Here is a 27,934-nt window from a genome sequence, read left to right as displayed (position 1 = left end):
TATTGAGCTTGAGGTATATGGTAAACTGAATCCCTGGAACCTGTGAATATTACTGTTATGGAAAAAGGGACTCTGCCAAAATGATTAAATTAAATATTGAGATGGGGAGATTATCTTGGATTATCCAGGTGGGCCCTAGATGTAATCACATGTGTCCTTATAAGAGGGAAGCACAGGGAGATTTGACTCCAGAAAAGCAATAGATGTGACAACAAGGAAGAGGTTACAGTTATGTGAGGAAGGCACCAGGGAAGGCAGACAACTTCTAGAAGCTGAAAAAGAAAACAGATTCTCCCCTCAGAGCCTCCAGAAGGAACCAAACCTAATGACACCTTGACTTTAGCCTATCGAGACTGATTTTAGACTTCTGATCTACGTAACTGTAAGAGTATAAATTTGTACTGTTTTAAGCTTCTGCTTCTGTGTCAGAGCGAGAATAGGAAACTAATGCAAATTGCCTTTAAAACATCTAAGAGAGGTCAGTTAGGCAGATGGATATAAGGGTTTGGAGGTGAAAGATGAGGGCTGGGCTTGAGATATACATTTGAGTGTCATATTCAGGTGGGTCAGCACTGAAGATGTAGGGGGGGCATAAGCTCCTATGACTGTCACCTACATGCTGTGCATCTTTCACCGAGGTACTTAACGTCTCTGAAACATTATTTATTGAACTTTTATTCTGTCCTGGCATCATATCAAGCTATTTACATGCACTCTCATTTCATCCTCACAACCACTTTATGAGGTAGACACCATTTTTATCTATTTACAGAAAAGGAAACCGAGGTTTAGAGAGATTAATCATGTCCAAGATCAGACAGTACATGCTGCAGACTAACTCCATTCCTCTGCCTTGGCCCTTATAGCCCATGCACCAGCAGCGCTGGCACGATCTACGAGTTCGTTGTGACTCCTGAATCAAATCTGAATCTTCACAAGATCCCCAAGTTACTTATACATTGTGTAACAAGCGCTAGACTCCAGCCTGCCTCCAGAATGGGTTCCACTCAGGCAGGTGCTGCACCAAGAGCCTAGTTCGGAGTTCTAGAAGCACAGAACGTTTTTCACCTATCTTTGCTTACATCATTCTCTACCTGGAGCTAACACTTCTGTTCAGATGCCCGGATTAGGCACCTCCAGAACTCTCAGGTGCTTTTGTCTCCTGTAACTCTCGAGTTACAATGCTGTCTTCTCCGCTACGTCTCTAGTACAAAACACAGTTCTTTCTCGCCTAGGCACCCCAACGCCAGGTTCTGCCAAGCAAAGTGCAGGAAGCGCCAGAGCAGACGCCCAGCAACTATTTAAAAGGAAGTATGAAGTAGCTAACGAAACTTAACTTGTCGCCCTAAGAGACCCGCGCAGGCGCAGTCATACCCTGCCGAGCCCGAGAGAGGCCGGACGGTGAAGGGACAGTGAGCGCGAGGTTTAAACATCAGAACTCCGGAGCCCCGCGGGCCGACCGACTGAACGCATGCGCGCAGCGGCCTGGGAGCCCTCTCAGACGGCCTTCCCCGCATGCGCGGGAGCTCGGATGCGGATCCCGTTGGTTGAAAGCGCTCGGCGTTGCAGTAATGGCTGCTGCCGGACTCGCGACGGGTGGTGGAAATTGGTTTTCGGCTTTGGCGCTCGGGGTGACTCTCTTCAAATGCCTTCTCATCCCCACCTAGTAAGGGACTCGCTCCGCGGTTGGTCAAAGCGGGAATGAGAAGCGTGGATGCCCGTGGGTGGGAGGAGGAAAGGGAACTTGGAAGTCATATGGGCGCCGTTTTGCTTCCCCCTCCGCCGATTGATTGTTACTTGACCTGAGAACTAGATCATAGCCCTGGATGGCTGGCTTCAGGATTGGCGCTGTCTGACTTCAGTGTTTCTAAGCCTTGGGTCCTCAACCTTAGTGCGCAGATTTAGAACACCCACCTCCACCATTCATTCCGTGGTATTTATCAGTTGCCTGCCAGCTAGGCACTAAGTCCTGGAGGTGCGGTGGTGAGAAAGACATTTCCTCTTCTTGCCCTTGATAGAATTCGTGGGGGCAGATGGACAAAAACGATAGTTTCAGATTGTGAAAGGATGGATCTATGAAGGAAATAGAGTGACTACGGGTCAAGGCTTTACTCTTTTAGGAGGTGATGTTTAAGTTAAAATTTGGAGGATGAAAGAGAATAAGCAATGTAAAAAGCAGTTCAGGCATAGGAAAGAATTAAGTATGAAGGCCCTGTGGTAGGAAAGAACTCAGAGCATTCTGGGAATAGAAAGTGGCCATTGTGAGTGAAGAGCATTATGGAAGGAGGAGAGTGGCACAGAATGAGGTGGGTAGTGGCCAGATCACACCAGGTTAGACTATTTTAAAAATGGAGGGGCAAGTCTGAAAGCATGGAAACCAGTTAGGTAGGAAGCAACCATCAAGTAATGTGTATACTGTGGGTACTCAATATTTATTAATATTAGCATCCACCATCTCTTCATCCTTCCTGACTCTTATGCAGTGATTTCTCCCTTCATTCCTTTTCTCCCTTCCCTCTAGGTCTCCCTACCCTTTCCCAATTTAGGTTTTGGTTTACTGGTATACTTTGGTTCAAGTTCTTGGTGATATTCTGTTGGATATGGAAGGAAGAGCTGTATGTATAGAGTGTACATTCATGCTGACGTGTATATGTAATTATAGAAGCAATGAAGTGTGTGTGGGTTTAGCAAAATGACTTGCAGAGACTTAGAAAAAGGAGTTGGCCAGTCAAACTTTCTGCATAAGTGAAAGTAAATAAGAAACATCTTCCTGCTTTAAAAGCAAATTGGAAACATTGTTCTACAATGTAAGAAATTCCTTTCAAATCAGAGTGAAAGGGTTTTTTGGTTTGTTTTTTTTTTTTTAGCTGTAAGTCTGTGCATTTAAAGTGATATGCTTTAGTGACTTGTTTTAGTTACTTAAGCCTAGAGACATGTCTTCAGGGTTGTTACTTTGAATACCACTCTTAGTCCAGGATTAAGAATGAACGTAGTTGTAGTTAATGCTCTGCTTCTCAAATTGTAAAACCTGGGGATGTGAGAGGGAAGCTACAGGATAAATGTAAAAGTAGTCAACAAAGTGTTAACTGCTTTTTACATACCAGGTACTGTGGCTAGGCACTACAGGAGAGGACAAACTGGATATGATCACCAACCCCCTAAAGGGTGTAGTTTTGTAGGATAACAGTTCCAGAAACAAATCAACGCAAATATGTAATTACATTACTACACTTGTGTTAAAAGCATTACAAAGGAAAAGAATGGGATTCTATAAGAGGACTAACTAGGGGGACTTACTTTAGATTGGGTGTCAGGGAAAGTCTCTGAGGAATTGACATGTAGTTGAAGGCCTGAAGACACGCCCAGTACATATCTTTTGGTAAACATAGGTAAATGCATTTCTGTTGAGTACTGTGTATGCTTAGAAATGGAATTCCTAAGTCATGAGATCAGTTTTGAATTGTGATTTTGAGGATTCCGTAGGAAATTAAGGTGACATTGTCAGCAGGAATTTGGGGATGTCTATCTCTAGAACTCAGGAAAGAGATCAAGCTTGTATTGTGGTATGGGAGTCATCATTGTACAGTTGATAATGGACGCAATAAGTATGAATAAGATTGTCCAGAACAGAGTAAATTGCATAAAAAGAGGACCAAGAACTGAACCTTGGGGAACATCGGCATTTACTTGATGAATATTGGAATGGAAAGCCATGAAAGAGACAGAGAAGGTTTTGGCTAGGAAACTCAGGAGAGTTGCCACAGCAAAGGTTGTATACAACGTTGGGAAGTGTTAATCGGGTTTTACTGCAGAACTCATAGTTGACTTTGATGAGTAGTTAACTCAGCAAGAATGTGTTGAGCCCATCCATGTATCAGGTGCTATTCAACACATGGAGGGGATGTACAGCAGTGGACAAATGGGAAAAAAAAAATTATTCCTAAGAGGGGAGAAGAGTACAGAATATGCCACCCCAAAATAAGCCTCTGGCATCAGGATTATTTGGGGCTGATTATTTGGAGAAACTGCAGACACAGGAGAAGCTCTAAAAGCAGACAAGTTACCCTTTTGTAAGGAAAAGTTACATTAGAAAGGGGCCTGTACTGGGGAGAGAGCTGTGATGGGAGATCACTTTTTCACCTCAGAGACTCAGCGGCTGGCAGAGCAACCTTGGTGCACACCAAACACCCTCTTCTGGCTTCCAGTGAATTGCCTTCGCCCCATTGGAAGGCCCAGGCCCCTGTCCCTTTCCTCAGCTCAGGGTGGTATATAAGCCTCAATCATTTGGCTGCCTTCTGAGTCTCCTATCTTTCTTACGTCTTTTGGGGCTTTCATACATGCATGTGTTATTAAAATCGGCTTTTTTTCTCCTGTTAATCTGTGTTATGTCAGTTTAATTCTTAGGCCAGCTACAGAATTTAGAAGGGTAGAAGAGAACATGTTTCTTCCCCTGCAGAGGAGATGCTTGACTATATTTGCATATAGTGAGGAATTTGGAGACATGGGAAAGGCAGGGAAGGGGCCTTTTCCCAGCTTCTCTGTCGGATGAACTCCTGCTTATCCTTGAAGATCTAGCTGGTGTGTGAAACATTTCCCAGATAATGAATTTTGTTAGAATTCTTTGTGAACAAGAGTAAGTCACCTCTGAGCAATAGCCAGAGGACCTCCCTTATGAAAATGTATGGGCTTTTGATCAGCCCTTTAGACAACTCCAGGAGCCTTTTCACTTACGTATAGATCCCCAACTTTTCCAGAAAGCAGTCTGGCCTTCAGATAAGTGAGGTGTTTCAGGATTATGTAATGCCTGTTTGTGTTTTTATAGGCTCATGAGCTATGACTATATAGGAGTGTTAGTCCATTTAAAAGCATAATTTTAGAAATGTGAAATCGAGGGGTGCCTGGGTGGCTCAGTCGGTTGAGCATCCAACTCTTGATCTCAGCTGGGGTCTTGATCTCAGGGTCGAGAGTTTAAGCCCCGAGTTGGCCTCTATGGTGAGTGTGGAGCCTACTGTTAAAAAAAAGAAAGAAAGAAATGTGAAATTAACAAATGTGACAAAATCTCATTTCACTCATCTGATTGTTTTGAGTAGCCATTCTACAGATTTTGAAGTACACCGAAACTGGCTTGCTATCACTCACAGTTTGCCAGTATCACAGTGGTATTATGAGGTAAGTTTTAATTTTCACTTTTTTGGTGGCTTATCTTTTACAATGATGTGTGATATCATATAAGTATTACTGACATTAAAACACTTTTGCAAAAAAAAAGTTTTCTGTGTGATTATAGGTATAATTAATCTTCAGAAAAATTGTGCTTTTTCCTCTTCTCTGTCCTCTGGCACTATTAGGGAATCCCTTTACTTCAAAATGAGTTTCCCAAACTATACATTGGGAATTACAATATTTGCCACACCTTTTTTGAAAGAATTGGGATTGAGAAAGAGGAAAAATTGGATTCTAGACCTGGCTTTGCCACAGCATAGAAAATATATTTCATTTCTCTGAGCCTTAGTTTCTCATCTGGCACATAAGGATTTGGAATGAATTATTTCTAAGATCCTGTCTGTCCCCAGTATTTAGTGATTTATGATAATGTGATTTGTAGGCTTCTGGTAATATACAAAGCATTCTCTTCTATTATTTATAAAAACGATGTATTTTTATTTCTGGTATGAATTACTAAGTTGCATATGATATTTCATGAAAAACAGACCTCACTTCAGAAGTGCCTTGATCAGAAACAGCACTCTGCTGCAGGGAGATTTTTTTAAGACAATCTAAAGTTTTCTGTGAATTTGTTCTTGCTTTTTGGGTTTTTTTTAGCCAGATCAGAATAGTCCTTAATAGCTGAAAAACAATTGACCTAAGGGACCAAGTTCCTTCTCACATAATAACACTATAAGTATTTGATAGGAATATTAAGGATCTGTAAGTAATTTCTTTAAAGTATTTCAGTTTGCATGTATGCAGACTAATTAGAAGACATCATATGTGGCATAGTGGTCAAAAGCTTGCAGACTGCCTCTGTGTGACTTTCAGCTCTGCCACCTAATGCCCATGCTGGGTGACCATGGGCACACTGCTTGACCTCTCAAAGCCTCAACATCCCTGACCATTAATGATAATAAGTATTAGAGTGAAGTGAATATAATGCTTATAATACTTAGCACAGTCTTGGAACAGAAGTGCTCAGCAAACATTATTAAGGGTTATTAATAATTAGCACTATTCATATAATGACCCTTGGACTATAAATGAAAAGGCAGCCCCTATCTCCCCTTTCTCTCTGACCAGTCCCTCTTTGTTTCTTTTGCTAACTCTTCCTCACCTGCACACCCTTTCAACAGCTGGTACTCTCTAGGGTTCTCTCCTTGTTCTTTTAATTCTGTATTTCTTTCTGGATGTTCTCCCTCCTTTACTTCTATAATTTTCACCACTGTCTCTTAGGACTCCTAAAACTCTATTTAGGCCAGCGCTATCTTCTTTATCAGTTTATTTTAGATAAAAGAGACTTATGTAAAAGATATTCTTGGGGCACCTGGCTGGCTCAGTCAGTAGCATGTGCGACTCTTAATCTCAGGGTTGTGAGTTCAAGCCCCACGTTGAGCGTGTAGAGCTTACTCTAAAAAAAGATATTCTAGTAATCGTATACTTCTTTATTCTTCCTGCTCTCCTCAAAAATAACAACAAAAGCCAACAAGGAGCAAAACTCAGTTGTGGGCAAGGCTTGACTATATGTGAGAGGAGGCTCACAGTAGGAGATAAGGCTGGAGAGGTACATGTGGTCAGGTCTGGAAGGGTCTTTCTGCCATACTAAGGAGAGTGAACATGTGAGCAGTGGACTGCTTAACTGTGACTTCTAACCTGCCTTTCTGCTCTGACTTCAGCTTAAATTGATTGGTCTACTGATTGGGAAAGACACAAAAAGACCCATAATAAATATTTATGGAATGAACACAGTTGTTTTGAATCTTCATATGAAGAGGTTGGATGTTTCTATATTTGAAGATACAGCTCTTGGAGAGAGCAAGATAGAGTCCCTCGTGTACAGCAGTGTGGTAAGCAGCCAAGAGCGTTGCAGCTAAGACCAGATACCGTGAAGCCAGCACAGGCTGACGACAGCCAGAACTGATAACCAGCAGAACCAAAAGAAGCCTGCAAAGACCCAAGACTGATTAGACTCGTTTAAAAAGGGAGAACTTTTACAGCAAACCATCAGACTCATCAGATGCTGACCTTTTTTTCACCGCATTCAATGTCTGGAGAGTCTGACAATTTGCTGCAAAAGTCCTCCCTTTTTAAATGAGTCTAATCAGTCTTGGGTCTTTGCAGGCTTCTTTTGGTTCTGCTGGTTATCAGTTCTGGCTGTCGTCAGCCTGTGCTGGCTTGACGATATCTGGTCTTAGCTGCAACGCCCTTGGCTGCTTACCACACTGCTGTACATGAGTCAGTGCTTGACATGAGTCATTGCTTGACATGAGTGACTCCATCTTGCTCTCTACAGTTCTGTTGTAGTAGCTTACTGAACTAATGGATTTTGAGTCAGGAGACCCAGATTTGAGTTCCGGCTCTACCAGGTATTAGTTAAGTGGTGGAACTGTTCACTTGGGAGAAGATAATAGCTAATAGCTTCACTGGCTTCCCAAAAGCGGTTTAAGTAAGAAAATGGCCCCAGATAGAAATCCTTGAGGTCAAGAGAACCTTCAGGCCTAGATTTGGAAAGTCTTTGTGTGGGGAATAGGGATAGCATATAGAGACCCTCTGAGTGGTTTGGGATTGAGAATAGCAAAGAAAGGACAGGGACACTTTGTTTTGGAAAAATGACCATCTCCCAGGCAGTACCTGTCCCTCCCAATTTTTTTCAACGCTTCCTGGTCCCCATTTTATTTAAAGTAGTAAACGTGTCAATAAGATAAAGTAGGCATGAACCTTTTACACTTCCTATAGAGTAAGTGGCTCTTTAAGTGTAGAGTGAACTCTGACATAGAAACTGTAGCTGGGAACTGCTGATGTTAATAAAGTCCAAGTTGATGTTGACTTTCTTGGAATTACATGGAGCAGTAATTTCTCAACTTGTTTCTTTTTTTTAAGATTTTATTTGTCAGAGAGAGAGCGTACAAGTAGGGGGAGTGGCAGGCAGAGGGAGAGGCAGGCTCCCTGCTGAGCAAGGAGCCCCATGCGGGACTCCATCCCAGGACCCTGGGATCATGACCTGCGCTGAAGACAGACACCTAACCAACCGACTGAGCCACCCAGGCATCCCCTAAACTTGTTTCTTAAGTATCTATACCCTAGCAAGAAAACATTTTTGAGCATTTACTACTCAGTGTGAGTTTATTTATAAGTTATAAAAGTACTGCTTTATTAATACACTGTTAAAAATAGGCATTAAGGGCACCTGGGTGGCTCAGTTGGTTGGGCGACTGCCTTCAGCTCAGGTCACGATCCTGGAGTCCCAGGATCGAGTCCCGCATCGGGCTCCCTGCTTGGCAGGGAGTCTGCTTCTCCCTCTGACCCTCCTCCCTCTCATGCTCTCTGTCTCTCATTCTCTCTCTCTCAAATAAATAAATTTTAAAAAAAATAGGCATTAAAAAGGATGAGATTAAACGATAAAATTTTCTAATTTTTCTATCTACAGTTTAATAGCTCATCTCGTTTACAGTCCACATTGGAAACCTGGGATTAGGGAAGGAACTTTTCATGAGTGAGAGCTTAATGGGTAGGTTCATAGCTTGAGTGCCCTAGACCCAGAGCCTCTGGGTTTGCCTCTTCTGAGGCTTCTACATTTTTATACCTGCAGGGGGAGTAGTTAGGCTACTTCTTATCTGGACCTAAAGTTGTCATTTATCCTTACCACAAAGAGCTGACAAGTAGTTTATTTATTTCCTTAAATAATGTGAGTCTCTCTTAAATAAGAGTGAGTCTCTCTCACCTCATTTTATAACACAGAACAACCCTAAATAGTAGTCCCTGTGGACACCCAGTTAGTACCCAGTGAACCCTCAGTGCAATTCCAGAAGGAGAGGAGTTTGCCACTGAAAAGAGCAACAAGTGCAGAGTAGAGAGATTATTACGGTCTGAGCTCTTAGAGGTGCCAGGTACAGGTTTAGTTTTAGGGACATCCTATGGTGATAGTAATAATTTTTAAAATGATAGTAAATAATATTTATTGATATTGAGCTTGTATCTGGTTCAATGCTGTATAAACAGTATTTTATATGTGTATGTAAAATTTAATGCAATAACCCATGAGGTACGTACTATCATCCCTGTTGTTTGGATGAGGAAACTGAGACTTAAAGAAATCTAGAAAACGTAATATCCTGAAGTTATATACTTCATTTTCATATACTCTGTATTTCACATGATCTGCATTTTCGTTTACTCATTAGTGACTGCTCATTCACTTAACTAATGATTATTTAATAATATATCAGGCACTTACTAAATGTTCAGAATACAGAAATGGCAAAGAATGGCATTTGCTCTCTTAACCTCAGTATCTCATAACCTATTGGAACAAAAGATAAATAGCATTTGTGTTGCATTTTGCCATTTATAACTGTATTTCATATGTATTATGTCAGTTAGCCCTTATAATACCTATTTTACAAATAGGGAAATGAGTCCAAGACAGAACTTGAACCCAAGCTAGTGAATCATTTATTATGCCATAGCTCCCTTTTTATATTTAGACGAGTAGCATCATATCATTATTACCAAGCTTATTCTTGCAAATTTCATTAACTTCCTTTGAAATATACTTGATTCTAGTTAAGGAAATTGAAGACCATATTAAATAACTTAGGAACCAGGTTTTGGTGTTCTGCTCAGTCTTACATAGGAATTACTGTATTAATTTTGGTCATTTTTTTAAGTTTATTTTTTTTATTAATCTCTACACCACATGTGGAGCTCAAACTCACAACCCCAAAATCAGGAGTCGCACGCTTTTCTGACTGAGCCAGCCAGGCACCCCCTAGGTCATATTTTAAATGCAGTTTCATTTCATATGCTTTCTTAAAGACTAGAGAATGAGGATTTTCAATCTTTACACCCACTTTGTTTATTCAGTTATTTTAGGATACGTTCTCTCTTTGATTTTTACCACAGGCAACTTCAGAATGGACCTTGGATTACCCCCCTTTTTTTGCATGGTTTGAGTATGCCCTGTCACATATTGCCAAATATTTTGATCAAGAGATGCTGAATGTCCATAACCTGAATTACTCCAGCACAAGGACCTTGCTTTTCCAGAGATTTTCTGTCATCTTTACAGATGTACTCTTTGTGTATGCTGTCCATGAGTAAGTCTGAGAATGTCATTTTGTGTGGAAGGTGTTGAGGACATAATACAGTGTTAAGTAGTATTAACTGGTTCCTCATTTGGGGGAAACAAAATTCATATAATAACAAATGTTAGAACAGTCCCAAACTCTGTATTTGTGTTTTAAACTGTACAGGGAGTAATTACAGTAAACAGTCTAGCTGAATCGTCTGGAAGAAAATGTGGGATAAGGTGGGGTTACAAGGCAGAGGTAGAACAAGAGATTGTGAACATTGTGAAAAGTAGTCCCAAGTAGAGTTCCATCACCATTTCTCCGGCCTAGAATGGTTCCGTATGCTTTTCTTTCCTTTCCGTGTGCCCCCAGAGGCTTCTGTGACCTACCCTATTCTTTCGGATACACACACATACTTAGAGCACACCACACTCGTGTACACACATGCATTGTGCTGACCACCAATGGAGTTTCCATTCTAGTAAACTCAGGAAACCTTACTGAGTGCTTTTGGGTTTTGTTTCTGGATTCTTTCCTTCATGAAGACTCTTCATTAATTTTAAGTTACATTTATATTTTATATTCTTACGCTTTGTATCTCTTATTATAAATTAATTTTTAGTTGAATACACATGTATACAATGTCTTGCACAGTGACTTCCAGGTAGTAAGTTCTCAGTTACTGTTTGTTTCTATTCTATCCGAATACTTAAGCCTGCAGGTATGATTGTGACAGAGCACTAACTGTGTCCCTTCAGTGACCCTTGTCAAAAATGGATCTTTTCTCTTTGTGAGGCCCTGAACCCTTGCCCCATTCAGGGAAGAGTCCCTTGGGAATGTTTTAATCCCTGATCATTATCATGGAGTGTTTCCTATTTAACACCTTAACTTTCAGTCTGTTTATCACCTAGCAAGAGTTGGAAAGGAAGGTGATTTGTGATGTACTCCTTTAAACTCCAAACCTTTGAATTCAAGCTCCCAGGGCAAGTGTATATGTAGGCAGAAAGAGGAGGAGTAGAATTCATTTCCATCTGCAATGTAGAGGGAACAGTTAAGTAAGATAAATTGTTGAGACCTATGTGCCAGTTTCTAGAATCAGGCACCAAGAATAGATAGTAATTTACTTAATTTTCTCTATTACCCTATAAGGTTACTGTCTGTTGATGAGGAAACAGTCTCCATGGAGGAAAAGCAGGTCACTTTTTGCTAACCCCTCTTTAATTGCATCGTTATTGTCTATTTTTTTGGCTTAGATTTCTGTTTTTAGGATTTGCCAATATTCAAATGAAAACACATTTTTAAAAATCTTTTTATAGGATTATACATCTGTGTCAAAATTTTGGAAAACAGAAATGTACACATATATACAATGCATATAAAGTAAAAATGACCCATACTTCTCCACTTACAGCTATCACTGTTAACATTTTGGTGCATATTATTTCAGCCTCTCTTCTGTGTCTGAATATAATTTTTATAAAATAAAAATAGGATCATAATTTTTGTCATCTGCTATTGTCACTTAGTAGATCTTGACCTTTAAATGATACACATTTTTAATAAATGTTTTTAGAATTATTTGGACAATCAGGAGCTATAAGTTCATGGCTCTATTTTTAATTTGAGTGATATATATATATATTTAGAGTGCTATATCATCTTGGTCTGCATTTTTTTTTTAGTACAGTTGACACACAATGGTACATTGTAGTCTCAGGTATGGTCTGCATTTTTTACTCAAGGACTGAAATAGTGTGTGCCCTCTCAGTTTTCAAAATCCTTTTGGGTTTATGTTTTTTAAAACATAATTAAAAAACAAATTATGTTTTTTAATTTTTCGTTTTATTAAATGAAGACTTTGTTTCAAATCAGCATAGCTGAGAAAGAGACATGGAACTGGCCCTGAGGTCTTTGTTTCTGCTGTCACCTTCTTAAGCAGTCAAGAACAGCATGGACAGTTTATCAGGAACAGCTAGTAAAATGTATTTGAGTGTATCAGAGTATACTTTGTAATAGTATTGTGATGTTCTAATGAAGATCAAAGTTGTTTCTGCTTCCTTCCTACTGTTTCAATGTAGGTGCTGTAAATGCATTGATGGGAAAAAAGCAGGTAAAGAACTTACAGAGAAACCGAAGTTTATCCTATCAGTGTTACTGCTATGGAACTTCGGGTTGCTAATTGTGGATCGTATCCTTCCCTTACTTATTCTGATATATACTAAGTATAAGATCAATTATTTCTACAATGATGATTCTGAAGTGTGAGCTGCTTTTGAAAATGGATGTGGCATGGGTCATTGGGTTCCCCAAACTGGTTTCTATGGGTTCTCCAACTATACCAGATTCTGTTGTTAGAGCACTTTGTCTCCAAAAAGTTAATGATGTTCAAGAACCAGTTAAACCACCAGTAAGTAAAGCAATATACTGGGGTTTGTGGTTGACTGTCTTTAGATTAATACGTATATCTTAAATAGTTCTATAACACATTATTCTAAATACCTTTTCTAAGAAAGGGTCTACCTCAGTGTTGCATATGGGAACAGACAGGCCTTGATCCTTTTCTGCCATCTTGGCTTACCACATATTAACAAGCAAAGTTCTTAAATCTAGAAGGTTTGAATGAAACTAAAATCTTAATGATAGAAGCCTAATATTTTATAATTTTCATACAGGTAGCCACGTGTGAGGAAAACACCCAGACTTTGGTTCAAGTCTGACCTGGACTCAGCTCTTAGCTATGGCATCACAGTAGCTTTAGGCTATATATGGATTAATGGCTCGAGCTCTAACTTCCTCACAGGTTCATTGTGAGGCTTACTAAGTAAGGTTGTGTATAGATACTCTAAAAAAGGGGGTGCTGCATGCTAGCGGCCTTGAGTGGATTTTAGGCCCTTGCTTTCTCATCCCTAATTCTAAAAAACAGAACCAAAAAACTTGCCCTGTAGCTGCTAGGTCTTTAAGGTAGAAAAAACATTGGAAAGTTTCCTGGTTTTCTTCTTAAATGTAAATTTTTTTTATCCCCTATATAATCCTTGGCACTATATACATTTTAATTAGTCTGTCTAAGATTTGACTCTGTTTCTGAGAAACATATGTATGAGAAATCCAAATTGGGAGGAATATTTTTGTTTTTAGTTTGCCCATTAGGAAAGCATTTGCATTTTTATACTCAAAAAATCTGACACAGTTGAATTTGAATTTGGTATCCTTGCTTGTCTTTCCTTAACCTAAGCCCAGATATTCATTTCCAGTACAATGGTTTTTTATTTGGATTAATGCTACTCTCCATTGCACGATTATTTCAGGTAAATGCAAAATAGGCTGATGAGATTTTTTCCCCCCTTAGGGCTGACTTTGAGCTTATAAAGGCAACAGTATAATGGGTGAGGGGCAGACTTATTTGACCAACTGTTTTGAATTGCCAAGTGCAATAGACACTTTCATTGAGTTTTCTCACAAATCCCGTCTCCTCTTTTGATAATAACTTTCTTCCTTTTACATGTAGACTCTAAAAACTTGTTAGACGGTAGCAGGCCTGAAAAAAACTTGAGGTGCTATATTTGGTTGGAATCTTTTTTTTTTTTTTTTAAAGATTTTACTTATTTGACAGAGAGACACAGCGAGAGAGGGAACACAAGCAGGGGGAGTGGGAGAGGGAGAAGCAGGCTTCCCGCCAAGCAGGGAGCCCGATGCAGAGCTCGATCCCAGGACCCTAGGATCATGACCTGAGCCAAAGGCAGACGCTTAACAACTGAGCCACCCAGGCGCCCCGGTTGGAATCATTTATCTAGGAATGAAATCTTCAGTTTTACAATATAATAACTGATGGTAGGGTTTCACCATTAGAAGTAGGTAGCATAGTGTAACAGAAAGTATGGGATTTTGGAATCAGAAGACTTGAGTTGAAATACTGACTGACCCTAATAAACTGTATGACTCAGACAGGGCTCACACAAATGCATTGACTGCTTTGGGTTAGGTACATTATATATAGTATCTTATTGAGTAAACCTCACAACTATTCTGTGAAGTTATTATAATTATTACCCTCCCCTTTGTAGAGGAAGAAATCAGAAGTTCGGATTTCTGGACCACCCCTCTGTACTCTGGCTCAGAATCCTTGCATCGGGGTTTCAGATTCTACATGGAATTTTGATTCACAGTCAGGTTTGGGAACCATTAACCCCAAAGCAAGTCATTTAACCCCCTCAGCCTCAGTTTTTGCAGCCATAAAATGAAATGTACCCCCTTGTCACATTGTTATTTGTAAAATGGGGCTCCCCACTGGGGCGCCTGGCTGGCTCAGTTGGTTGAGCATCCAACTCTTGATCTCAGCTCAGGTCTTGATCTCAGGGTTGTGAGTTCAAGCCCCATGTTGGGCTCCACACTGGGTGCAGAGCCTACTTAAAATGGGGCTTCCTACCTCACAGGGACTTTGGAAAGATCAAATTTGATAATCTGTTTTAAAGTTCTTTGTCAACTATAAATGTCTGGATAAGTTTTTTCTTTTAACCATAAAAAGCTACATAGTACTTAGAACATAATTGGCATTCAATGATTGTTGAATAAATAAAGTTTAGCTATAGAACCAACTAGACCTTCTCTGAATTTAAATAAATTATAAAATGGGTGACAAGAGATCTGAAAGCCCCCCATTCTCTTATCATTCCTCACTCATCTATTCTAGACCACACCCAATGAGAGAGTGAGAGAAGGAACCTGGCCTTTTGGCTGTCCCTTTGGCTGTCTCCTTGATGAACCACAGGAACATTATCTCATTTGATCCCCAGATTCCTGTGAGGTAGGTAGAATTCAGATTTATTTAGTTATAGCCAACTTGGGATTTTTTTGTTTATTTGTTTTAAATCAGACCACCTTTAGTTTGTTAGGGTCAAGTACTGTACTTGATGCCTTCAGCCTGGTAGTACTATATGTTACCTGATCTGTAACAGCAGATTTAAATGGTTCTGTGGTAGCATAACATCATATGTATTCTTTCGTACTCTCATTCCCAGCTCCTCCCTGGAAATCAATTCCAGCTGTTGTAAAACTGTAAGGGGGGGCGCCTGGGTGGCTCAGTTGGTTGAGCGACTGCCTTCGGCTCAGGTCATGATCCCAGGGTCCTGGGATCGAGTCCCACATCGGGCTCCCTGCTCTGCGGGGAGCCTGCTTCTCCCTCTCCCACTCCCCCTGCTTGTGTTCCCTCTCTCGCTGTGTCTCTCTCTGTCAAATAAATAAATAAAATCTTAAAAAACAAAAAAAAACTGTAAGGGGGAGAGGGAGAGGGATTGGATTCTCTGGGCTTTAGATCTTTAAGGGGAATTTGTAATGTGTTGTTATGATGTGTCCTGTACCTCAGCGTCAAGTTTAGTATTGAATAAATACTTGTTGCGGTAATGAACTAGGCTCAGTATAAAAACTAACTGGAATCACTTGCCTGTTTCACCTTATATTGCATGTAGAATATTTGCCCGAATTTCAAAAACTTTTTATTATAGCAAATTTAAATCATATACAAAAGTAGAGAAAATAGTACAGTGATCTACACACACACACACACACACACACAATTATTTTTAAACACATCGCAGATGTAGTATTTCATTCAGTAGTTCAGAATATATATTTTAAAATATGTATTTTTGTTGGTATATCTTACACCTGTAATGGATTGTTTAAATTATTATTTTTTTTTTATTGAGACATACTGGACAGTATTATATTAGCTCTAGGTGTACAGCATAGTGATTCGGCAACTCTATACCTTACGCTATTCTGACCAGAAGTGCGGCTCCCATCTGTCACCATACAACATTATTACAGCACCACTGACTATATTCTCTATGCTGTACCTTTTACTACCATGACTTACTCATTCTTTTTTTAATTTTAAACATTTTTTAATTTAAATTCAATCAATTAAAATGTAATGTAGTATTGGTTTCAGAGGTAGATAGAGGTCAGTGATTCATCATTCTTCTATAACACCCAGTGCTCATTACATCACGTGCCCTCCTTAATGTCCATCACCCAGTTACCCTATCCCCCCACCCACCTCCCCTCCAGCAACCCTCAGTTTGTTTCCTATGATTAAGAGTCTCCTGTGGTTTGTCTCCCTCTCTGGCTTCGTCTTGTTTCATTTTTTCCTCTCTTCCCCTGTGATCCTCTGTTAAAATATGTATTTTTTTAATTGTGGTCAAATACACATAAAATTAACTATCTTAACCATTTTTGAGTGTATAGTCCAGTATTTTTTTTTTTTAAAGATTTTATTTATTTATTTGAGAGAGAGAATGAGAGAGAGAGAGCGCATGAGAGGGGGGAGGGTCAGAGGGAGAAGCAGACTCCCTGCTGAGCAGGGAGCCTGATGCGGGACTCGATCCTGGGACTCCAGGATCATGACCTGAGCCGAAGGCAGTCGCTTAACCAACTGAGCCACCCAGACGCCCCTATAGTCCAGTATTGTTAAATATATTCACAATCTCCAGTGTCTTTTTTTATTTTTTAATAATCTTAATTTTTAAAAATAGTTTTAGATTTATGGAAAAGTTGCAAAGATAGTGCAGAGAGTTCCTGTGCCCCTCACCCACTTTCCCCTAATGTTACCATTTTATATAAAACTATGATACTTTCATCAAGACTAAAAAACCGTATTGTACACCTGAAACTAATATAACACTGTATGTTAACTGGAATTAAAATTAAAACTTAAAAAAAAAAAAGACTGAAAAACCAACATTGGTACATTCAGATGTCACCAGTTTTTCCACTAATGTTCTTTTTCTTTCCAGGATCCAACCAGGATACTACATTACTACATTTAGTTTACCCTGAATTTTAAAGTGATATTTCCCTTTTAAATCTCCTAGAAAAGGTATATGGAAGGAGCATTTCTCTTTGCTGTTCTTCTACACTTCAAGCACATCTACCTCTACGTAGCACCAGCTTATGGTATATACCTGCTACGATCTTACTGTTTCACTGCAAATAAACCAGGCAAGTTTCAGTGATAAAAGCAAAACCTTTATTTTATTTTTCTTTGGCTTGGCAGTTTGCCTCATGAGAGGATTTTATGAGGCACAACAGATACCGCTCGACTATTTTTTTTTTTTTTTTAAGATTATTTATTTATTTGACAGAGCGGGAGAGCACAAGTAGGGAGAGTGGCAGAGGGAGAGGCAGAGGCAGATTTCCCACTGAGCAGGGATCCCAATGTGGGGCTGGATCCCAGGACCCCAGGATTACCACCTGAGCCGAAGGCAGACGTTTAACCAACTGAGCCACCTAGGCATCCCTGAGATACCTCTCAACTATTGATCCTACAAACCCTTTACCCATTCTGACTTTTCTTTGTGCTCTTGCCACATCGTAAAGATGGTGTACCGTCGGGATACTTCTAGATTTAGCACATTGTATAAGTTATCCATGGTTGTCCATGCTCCTAGTAATGGTAATGTTGCTTTTCTGTAGATGGGTCCATCCGATGGAACAGTTTCAGCTTTGTCCGTCTTATTTCCCTGGGACTGATTGTTTTCCTAGTTTCCGCTCTTTCATTGGGTCCTTTCCTAGCCTTGGTAAGTCTTATTTTTTTTAATAAAGTAGTATGTGTTTTTTGTTGTTGCTGCTGCTGTTGTTTAGGAAAAAAAATAATAAAACCAAAAATGTATAAAATAAGCAAAACTACTTTTTTTCTTACTCCTCCCCAATGTGACTCCCCAAAAATAGAATGGTATTCTTTCCAACATTTTTGTTCATAGTCAGATACGTATGTGTATATTTATATGTTTATATGTCTCTCACACACATAGACACACACACTCAGAATCGATAATCATTGTTCACAGATTTCCGTATTTGCTAATTTGCCTAGTTGCTATAATTTATTTGTAACCCCCAAATCGGTACTCGTGGTGTTTTCACAGTCATTCACTGACAGCAAACATTCAAAGTGCCTAGAATATTACGCATGTTCAACAGATATTTTTAAAAATTGTTCCCTTCTTCCCATACCCTGAATTCCACTAATTAATTTTAATTCCTGCTAAAACTGAAAAGCATCGCATCTTTTGTAAAGTCTTCCTTGGGGTCACCTTCTCGTCAGTAGACTTGGATAAGCTGCACTCTGTGTCCTCCTTTGCACCATAAATTCTTCCCTTATTATGCTTCTCTCATAACAGCACGGGACTGGTATTCAGAGTATCTTGTCCCCCTCAACAGATGAGGTTAGACAAGAGGAGGTTCTGACAACTGCTCAGGATCACACAACTACTTGAAGGAACAAAGACTGGAACTCAGACCTCATAACTTTCCACACCCCATGTCACATAGTTCCCTGGTTCTCTTTTTGAGTCTGGAAAAGATTGGTCACTGTTGAATCTCTTTTCTACAGAACCAGCTGCCTCAAGTCTTGTCCCGACTCTTCCCTTTCAAGAGGGGCCTCTGCCATGCATATTGGGCTCCAAACTTCTGGGCTTTGTACAATGCTTTGGACAAAGTGCTCTCCGTCATTGGTATAGTAGCAAGCCTTCTTACTTAGACAATGAATTTGGAAAGGACGAGTCACATTGGAAAATGGAAAACACTGCTTTGTGTTTGGAATGTGTTTGGAATGTGGCTGAAGTGTTTGTTCTGCAGCTGTGCGTTCCAGCTTTCAGAATGAACGGGGGAGCAGCTCTAAGAACTAAGATCTTCAGGGCAGTAGACAGACTATGCTCCTTACGAAAGCTGTTTGTGGCCATGACCTTGTTGATCCTTTCCTTGGGAAAAAAATGAGAGTAAGATGTTATTCGGCAGTTAATCCTGCTTTTAAACTTAGTATGTGCAGAAGGAAAGAAGAATGTATCAGTTGTGACTCTCGGTGTTAAACCAGTAAGGAAAATGATAGCCATATATGAGATGAGAAGAAATGGGAAACCTAGGCTAGGCTTTTAAGTTTGGGTTGTGATTTAAAAAAAAAAAAAAAATTAAGATGGTCCTACTGAAAATAATTCATTCTAGAATAACTCACAGTAGTTTGTGAATATAGCCTAGCTTGATGGGAAATGGTAGGATCAAGAGAAAGGTCGGCAAACTTTGTCTCGAGTGGGCCAGATAGTAAGTAGGTTAGGTTTTGCGGACCACATAAAATCTTTTTGTTTGTTTTACAACCTTGAAAAATATAAAAACTCTTCATAGCTTTGGGTCTGTACAAAAGTAAGTCACAGGCTGGAGATTTGGCCCTCAGGCTAGACTTTGCCAACCCCTGATCTAGAGTCTGATGCGTTGGTTGGAGGCCCACCTACATAAATTACTGGCCATGGCACTGATCAAGTCACTTGACTCTTCTAATGATTATAATTAGGGGATAATATAAGTGACTGTACCCATGCGCCATGTCACAAGAAACACACAGTAATAAAGAAATGCTAGGTTGTTAGTAGCAGGGGCCTTTGGAGCCAAACAGACCTGGGTTTAATTCTACCACTTACCACTTGTATGACTTTGGACAAGTTACACATCTCTCTGTGCCTCAGGGGCCTGAAAGTAATGGCTACAAAACTCTTGGCACATGATAGCCGCCATTACTGTTTTTGGTACATACTTGTAGGAAATCATAATGTGATATTATCCCTCACCCACTGTGAATCCAGCCTTGATGTACCTGGATCCTTACAAGGAATTTCTTAGCATTTATATTTCAGAAACCTTAATCAACCAGCATGGTATGAGATTCAAGGGCCAATTTCCTTGTCTGAGTCAGGAAACTATGCTGTACCTTGTCTTTTATATCTGTCTCCTCAAAGATGTCTTACCTGGAAAGTCAGTGGCAGGAAGGTAGTTACTAGCTTTAAGAGAGAATCATCAGACTGAAGGGAAAAGGAAAGAGGTTAATGAACACAAAATATTTTGGTATTCCCTATTCCAATGCAAACAGCTGCTTTGCATTGTGTAATCTGAAGACCAGAGGCATTTTAGGTAGAATAGTACAGAATTTAGTCATATATCTTGACCTTGAAGCAGGAATAAGATTTAGTAGCTTTTTTCTTTTTTCTCAAGGAGTTGGTTGGTAAAATATGGTGTGCTATCGATAAAAACAAAACAAAATATCTACTTATTCTGTAGGTTTAGAATTGAAACTTCTTGATCCCAACAAAATTCCCAAGGCCTCAATGACAAGTGGTTTGGTTCAGCAGTTCCAACACACAGTCCTTCCTTCAGTGACTCCCATGGCCACCCTCATCTGCACTCTGATGGCCATATTGGTAAGAATTCACCCACGGTACCCATTTCTTGAGTTTTCTCTGCTTTTCTTATGTATGGCTGGTTAATTTCAGCTTTCAAGTTTTTCCAACCATAGGACAGATACCATGGCTGTGATCCTGTTGCAGATTGAGGTATTTCATAGCAATTCTTAGAGTAACTTTGAACACCTTAAGGAAAGATTTACCAGTAAAACCTCTGTGAGAAAGATCCCTCACTGCAGCTGTCAGATCATCTGTTCACCCTCAGATGAGGAAAAAAGAAAAGCCTAGGGAGGAGGGGCAAGGACTGCACTGGGGAGAAAAAGAGAAATGTGTGTAGTGGGGACATCCAGGTTTCTGCTGTTGTTTTCATCCATGGCTAACTAGTCAAAAATCCAAAGTTGTCTGGACTGCATGGATATTTTTGTCTTGATGATGACCGTGAGTTAAGAGAGTCAACAATAGCTGTTTGAGCATCAAACATTGAATCTAACATGAGTCAGATGCTGTTAGAGGCTTCATTCATAGCTGTTTTTATGTTAGCGAACACATGCTCTCAATTTCATGATATAATTTTAGTGGTATTCAGTATAAATAACTCAGTCCTACCTATAATTACACTCAGCTTTAATTTTGGTTTCTAAATGATCAAGCCCAGCAAGACACCTGACCCCGCTTAATTAAATGGCAGTAATGGTAGGTAATTAAGCTCTGCTGGCCTGCTTGTTCCCATGTTCTAAGGTAAAAACTTTTTTTAAAATCTCAGCCTCGTAAGCTACATGTAGAAGGCCATAGTTTTATTATTTTTTTTAAGTTTTTTTTTTTTTTTTAGGATTTTATCTACCCATTTGACAGAGAGAGAGAGAGAGCACAAGCAGGGGGAGTGGCAGGCAGAGGGAGAGGGAGAAGCAGGCTTCCTGCCGAGCAAGGAGCTTGATTGGGATCATGACCTGAGCTGAAGGCAGACACTTAACGGACTGAGCCACCCAGGCACCCCCATAGTTTTATTATAAATTACACTCCAGCCCACGAAGCTAGGTACGTCTTTATTAATATGGCAAAATCTAATTTATTATTAGCCCCAAAATGTTTACGGACTTTTGTAGTTAGACCTAATGGGTTCAGTGACTGCTAATTAACTAATTCTGAAGATGTAATAAGGGGTTTTACTGGATATCCTAGAACTTAATTTTATCATTTATTATTAATTTTAATGACTTAAATATGTATTTCCAAAAACCTTTTTTTCTGAGTAGTTTTTTTTTTATAACTTCTGTTGGAATGTTCACAAAGTGATGAATTATCCCAGTTTAATGGAGAATAGCCTAAGATCTACGGTTTTTCAGAGATGATATAAATTGTATTTGTCTGAACAATGTTTCTGTAAAGCCTATTTTGAATGATATTGAGGTTTTATCTTTGCCTGTTGTTTCTAGCCCTCTGTTTTCTGTCTTTGGTTTAAACCTCAAGGGCCTAGAGGCTTTCTCCGATGTCTAATTCTGTGTGCCTTGAGCTCCTTCCTGTTTGGGTGGCACGTCCATGAAAAAGCCATACTCCTCGCAGTTCTCCCAATGAGGTAAGCAGCTAACTCAGTCAGCTGGTGTTTATGGCAGATTTCCCAATGACCCTACTGTTTTCTGTTTGATCTGTCCCTTCTTGACATGTCCCGTGGGATAGGCAAAGGCAAAGATATACAGGAACAAATTTATACTAGGACAGGACAGGAATTTTTAACTTGCGATCCCTGGACCTGTGAAATTGCACGTATTGTTTCTGCATTTTTTTGTTAAGGGGTACTGTAGTGATGAAGAACCATGATACCAGGCTGTTAGATCTGGATATTGAATGGCAGCATAGTATAGAAAAGTGTGGGCTTTGGTGTAATCACATCTGTGAAAACACGGTTCCACAGTTTCTTGTTAAGTGTTATTAGTCAAAGTCAGCATGGAGTCCATAATGGAATAAAATCTAATGTTTGTATAGCACGTCACATTTTGCAGAACTATTCTGGGGGTTTTGGGGGGGGGGGTATTTTGGGGGTTTTTTGTTTGCATTTTTTTTGAGCCTCACAAAAACCTTTAAGGTAATTAGGATAAGTGGGTATCATCCCCTGTCTTAACATCTGCAGAAACTGGGGCTCAGAGAGTTTAAGTGACTTACCCAAAGCCACACAGCTAGCAAATAGCACAGTTAGGACTGAAACCTGATGTTATTGCTGATTCCCTCGATCTTTCACTGTACCATGCTTAAAAAAAAAAAAAAAAACTAAATGTAATAGTGTCCATTCTGTATAAAATTAAAGCCTGATAGATGATAATAGAACTTGAGATGTTTCTTAAATCCTGAGAGAAATCATTTAAGCTCTGAAGGAACCATAAGCAAATTTGTCACATCAGTATACCGCTTGACTGGATTCATTCAGCAACGTGGAGTTTCCAAATTAAGAAATATAGCAAAACTTCTAATGTCTTTGGTTAGAATTCATACTAAGCACCATCAGGCACAGGGCACCACCCAAGAGAAGAGCTATAGGGTTGGAAACTCCTAAGTACTGTTTCCCTGGCTACCACCACTAGGCAGCTCCCAATCCGACAACATCCCTTTCTCTGGAGACGGCATTACTTAGGGAAGCAAGACTCTTTTTGAATACTCCCCAGTTCAGTGTGGTACATTCTTCTATCAGTTGCTTAAATTTTCCCACTAAATTAATATTCTCAATTGAATTGGACTTGCAGCAAAGATCAGTATGTTATCTTATGCTTAAGCCAGTTCTAGATGCAGTTTATTCAAGCTATCTGTAGTGCAAGTTTCAGTTGTTGTTTTAAGGAATTATTATAAGAATTTTTATTTTTAGCCTTCTGTCTGTGGGAAAAGCAGGAGATGCTTCAATTTTTCTGATTCTGACCACAACAGGACATTATTCCCTCTTCCCTCTGCTCTTCACTGCACCAGGTAAACAGCTTTTTTAATTAAGTAAGTAATTTATTTATTTATTTATTTAGAGAGAGAGAGATTTGATTGCCATGCCCTTTTCATCAGGGCCTAGAGATCAATACTATCTGAGTTAAACAACCTTAAAATCTCTTGGAAGAAGAGAGCTCATCCATTATCTTAAATAAAACCCCTACTTTGTCACGTTATCCTCAGTATCTTTAGATGTCACAAAAATGCACTGTTAAGCTCAAAAAGCTTTGCTAGCACTATATAGCTGTGTCAATGTGCTTATTATATTGCCTTAAGTATCACAGATCATTTTCTTACCAACTGAATTATCATCTGTATTTTTTCTTTATTCTTTTAACAGAACTTCCCATTAAAATCTTACTCATGTTACTATTTACCATCTATAGTATTTCCTCACTGAAGACTCTCTTCAGGTAATCCAAAAAAGTATATTTAAAATTATGTTTGCTCTTGTGAAATGTTTACTCCTAAATGGTCAGCTAAGCCTTTAAAAAATATTTTTTAAGTTGTAACAGTAATAGAACAGCATTACAAAAAATTGGCAAATTTTTTTTAGGGAGAGATTACCCATAATCCTATTACTCTGACATGACAACATAGTTCATGTCTTTATTTTGAGGGAATATTTGAGGAGGGACTACCTAGCTTAAATTAAAACCTTATATGAAAACTAAAAATTGGAATGTAAAATATACAGTATGAGTAAAACCATGTAAATATTGATGCATAAATACATGTAAAATACATGTAAAAATTCTTGTTATAGAATTATGGGTGGAATTTTTTTCTCTTTTAAACTTAATATAACATTACCTGTATAATTTTTTTTTTAAGATTTTATTTATTATTTGAGAGAGAGCATGCATGAGCAGGGAGAGGGGCAGAAGGGGAAGGAGAGAATCTCAAGCCAACTCTCTGCCCAGCGCAGAGCCTGACACTGGGCTCAGTCTCACCACCCTCAGATCCTGACCTGAGCTGAAACCAAGAGTTGGAGGCTTAACCAACTGAGCCTCTCAGGTGTATAATTTTTTAAAGCTTCCCTATGATTCATATCTGATTGTGTCCATGAGCCTCATATACTTAATTATATTAAAATTCAGTTATTACCATATGACCCAGCAATTGGACTCTTAGGCGTATACCCAAAAGAACTGAAAACAGCAGGGCGCCTGGGTGGTTCAGTCTGTTAAGTGTCTGCCTTCAGCTCAGGTCATGATCCAGGGTCCTGGGTTCGAGCTCCGCATCAGGCTCCCTGCTCAGCAGGGGGCCTGCTTCTCCCTCTCCCTCTGCTCCCCTGCTCCTGCTCTCTTTCTCTCTCAAATAAATAAGTAAAAAATCTTAAAACAAAAAACTGAAAACAGGGACTCAGATACTTGTACGCCAGTGTTCATTGCAGCATTATCCTGCAGCATCATCCACAGTAGTGGACAGAGATTGAATGAACTATCTAGAATAGGCAAATTCCCAGAGACAAAAAGTAAATTAGAGGTTACAGAGTAGGGGTGGGGGAGGAGGACTGGGCAGTGATTATTGCTTAATGTTTCCAGAGATTCTGTTGGGGTGATGACAATGTTTTGAAAGTGGATAGTGGTAACGGTAGCACCACTTTGTCAATCTACTTAATGGTCCTTCCCCTTCTGCCCCTAATGGTCCTAACTTTAAAAATGGTTAAATAGCAAATTGTATGTGATTTTATCAAAACAAAAACATTTTACAAACCATCAATTGATATTGTTTACCATATTCTGTCTCCAGTATCACAACATCCAACTGCCTTTCCTCCTCCAGACGCACAGCTGATTCTCTCGCCAGGTGACGGTGTAGGTGGATGATGATTGGCTGAATTTGGATCGTGGAGATAATGCAGTGCCATATCATTATCAGTTTTTTCTAAATGTGAAATTTAATGCACTCTTTTGACTCTAGCTTTGACTGCTCTTCACATCAGGACAGTGCAAGTGGGAAGCTTTAGCTGAGAAATGTTTGCTACACCAAAATGACGTGTTTAAAATCAGACTTTTCTCTCCTTTTTTTCTTCAGAAAAGAAAAGCCTCTTTTTAATTGGATGGAAACTTTCTACCTCCTTGGCCTGGGGCCTCTGGAAGTCTTCTGTGAGTTTGTATTCCCTTTCACCTCCTGGAAGCTGAAGTACCCCTTTATCCCTTTGTTACTGACCTCAGTGTATTGTGCAGTGGGCATCACATATGCTTGGTTCAGACTGTATGTTTCAGTATTAACTGACCCTCCTATCCGCAAGACAAAGAAACAATGAATAAAGGAACTGCTTGGATGTATTCCAAACAATTATTTCATGGGAAATTAATCAGAACTTGAAGAAAGTTGCTGGTGGCATGAACCATTCATTTCAGTTGTTCTGTTTGGAGGACCATTCTTCTAAACTTGGCCTTGTCCAGCCTAGCAACCTGATTGTCACCATGGTGAGAAGCCATTTGTCCTCCAAAAGCAATGAAACACATTTGAAACAAATCTCGCCTTGCCCTGTTAAAGTTGTCTGAGATCATTGGACTGCTGTGCTTGCTCAAGGCAAGCAGGGAGTCTACCAACGGCATGATTATTTGTAGCCTGTGATGACCATGGTCAGGCTGTAAAGCATAATTAGAATCATGTGCTAAGGGAAATGTAAATAAAATGCTGTTTTGTATTTCTGGACAAAAATGTTTTGGATCATTACCAGCTTCTACACTTTCCTGTTGGTGTGCACGCAAGCACATGGTATGCTGTCCCCATTCTATAAATCTTGTTCCAGGAGATTTTTTTTTTTTCCACTGGAATCATACAATGACAATACTCACAAAGCCAGGGGGGGAATGTTTAATGAACTGGTTTGGCCTGTCAGCAGAGGCTATAAACCACATCTACGCCTGCATTTAGTTAAGGACATCTTGTCCAGGTCATTTATTCTAACAGCAAGCAGTTAGTTTTTGATAAGGCTGCCACTTCTTAAACTCTTCTCATGTGAACAAACTTAAGTGGTTTTTTAGTGGTTTTTGCAGCCTGGCCTTCTGTAAGAGTATTTCATACACACTTTTTATCCAGGACCTCAGTCTGCCTAATACCTACTGCACACTGAAATTCAGCCAACATTTATCTAGCCAACACCAGGAACTTTCACACATTTTCTTTACCCGTTATCCCTTAGAAGAGCAGAGTCCAAAGCCAATGGCAGCCTGGGATGCTAATCCAGCTATGTGCCATCCCTTAAATTCACTCAACTCTCTGAGACTTCCTTTGAGTCTCATTGAAGAGATAAAGATAGGAATTTTGCCAAAGGGGGAGAGAAGCATAGCTCCTATGGCCTGTTTTCCTCACCACAGTCCCCCTCGCACTCTGGGTTCCAGCTGTCCTAACTGAAAATTGCCAGAGTGCCATGCTATAGTGTACCTCTGCTTTCTTTCATTCATTCTGCTTCCTCTTTCTGTCTCTCGGCTGACTTTTCTACCCTGTCATCTGATTGTACATACTTCAAGAGCAAACATAACTGCTACCAGATCTATGAATATACAGGTAGTACAGTGTAGTGATTAAGAGTAGGAACGCTGACTTAAAATCCTGCCTCCAGGGGCACCTGGGTGGCTCAGTCGTTAAGCGTCTGTCTTCAGCTCAGGTCATGATCCCAGGGTCCTGGGATCGAGCCCCGCATCGGGCTCCCTGCTCAGCAGGAAGTCTGCTTCTCCCTCTGCCACTCCCCCTGCTTGTGTTCCCTCTCGCTGTCTGTCTCTGTCAAATAAATAAATAAAATCTTTAAAAAAAAAAAAAAAATCCTGCCTCCGTCATTTTCTATCTGTAGCCAAGTTATTTAGCCGTCCTTTGCCTCTATGTCCTTGTCTCTAAAATGATCACCAAAAAAATTAGAACCCCGCCTGACACATGAATGTTCAATAAATATCACTTGATATTTTTATGAATCCTTTCCTCTCCCTCTCCAGTCTCTCCCCCTCCCCCAGAATTGAGTACCCTCACCATGGGTGCTCCCATGCTGGGGAGTCTCCTTCTACCATTTACTTGTTTATGTATTCCCCAGGACACACTAGCAGTTTGAGAGCAGGAACCACACTTGCCCTTAATAGCCCCAGTGTTTGACACAGTTGAATGAATCATGACCACACAGGCCATGATTAAAATCCAGGTGTTTACTAATACCAACATTAACAGAAGAGACTCAGTGAAGTTCCCATCTTGGCCAATTGGTGTGCAAGCCAAAAAAAAAAAAAACAAACCAGAAGTTAAATTTGGACGCATCTCTACGAGGCCAAATTTAATTGTACTTTGTAGGTGGTTCTGTGAAGTCAGAAGAGCTTATCTGGTGCAGAGATTTCCAGAATATTCTGCAGAGCCTGGGATGTTCTTGAGAGTTGCCTCAGAGGCTCTGAGCCCTGTCCCATCTTTTACCAAAGCAAATATGCTTTGATCTATTTCATATATTGGGCTTCACATAAATTTTTGTTTAAC

General features: G+C 39.8%; 1 protein-coding gene and 1 long non-coding RNA gene across 3 annotated transcripts in view; one reads left to right on the top strand and one right to left on the bottom strand.

The window, feature by feature from the left end:
• The first annotated feature begins 1,520 nt into the window (after positions 1-1,520).
• ALG8 (ALG8 alpha-1,3-glucosyltransferase) lies at positions 1,521-26,140 on the top strand. 2 transcript variants are annotated; one of them, XM_034995599.1, is made up of 13 exons: positions 1,521-1,666; positions 5,091-5,169; positions 10,114-10,307; positions 12,359-12,468; positions 13,518-13,585; positions 17,150-17,276; positions 17,751-17,854; positions 18,670-18,790; positions 20,382-20,521; positions 21,937-22,076; positions 23,355-23,452; positions 23,805-23,877; positions 25,505-26,140. In XM_034995599.1, exons 1-13 carry the CDS (start codon positions 1,572-1,574, stop codon positions 25,734-25,736), a joined length of 1,581 nt encoding a protein of 526 aa, XP_034851490.1. In that variant the 5' UTR covers positions 1,521-1,571; the 3' UTR covers positions 25,737-26,140. The 2 variants fall into 2 exon arrangements, with proteins under 2 accessions (XP_034851490.1, XP_034851489.1); XM_034995598.1 differs by lacking the exon at positions 1,521-1,666 and having other exon boundaries at positions 4,990-5,169.
• The window catches only part of LOC118004293, a 28,903-nt gene continuing 5,735 nt past the window's right edge, over positions 4,767-27,934 (bottom strand). Inside the window, exon 2 of the long non-coding RNA XR_004677528.1 lies at positions 4,767-5,008. This is a non-coding gene — a long non-coding RNA (uncharacterized LOC118004293). The remainder of the gene's footprint in view (positions 5,009-27,934) is intronic.

The sequence above is a fragment of the Mirounga leonina genome, unplaced genomic scaffold (assembly GCF_011800145.1).
Source record: "Mirounga leonina isolate KUSES-001 unplaced genomic scaffold, KU_Mleo_1.0 Mir_92, whole genome shotgun sequence".
NCBI classification, from domain to species: Eukaryota; Metazoa; Chordata; class Mammalia; order Carnivora; family Phocidae; genus Mirounga; species Mirounga leonina.
This window is presented reverse-complemented; position numbering and strand designations above follow the sequence as displayed.

Bases quoted from the DNA above. Each gene is read 5' to 3' on its own strand.
- ALG8 (XM_034995598.1), top strand. From the start codon at position 4,990: ATGGTGAGTGTGGAGCCTACTGTTAAAAAAAAGAAAGAAAGAAATGTG. The intron at 5,170-10,113 runs GTAAGTTTTAAT...TTTTTACCACAG, and splicing joins TATCACAGTGGTATTATGAG to GCAACTTCAGAATGGACCTT. The intron at 13,586-17,149 runs GTAAATGCAAAA...TAAATCTCCTAG, and splicing joins CCATTGCACGATTATTTCAG to AAAAGGTATATGGAAGGAGC.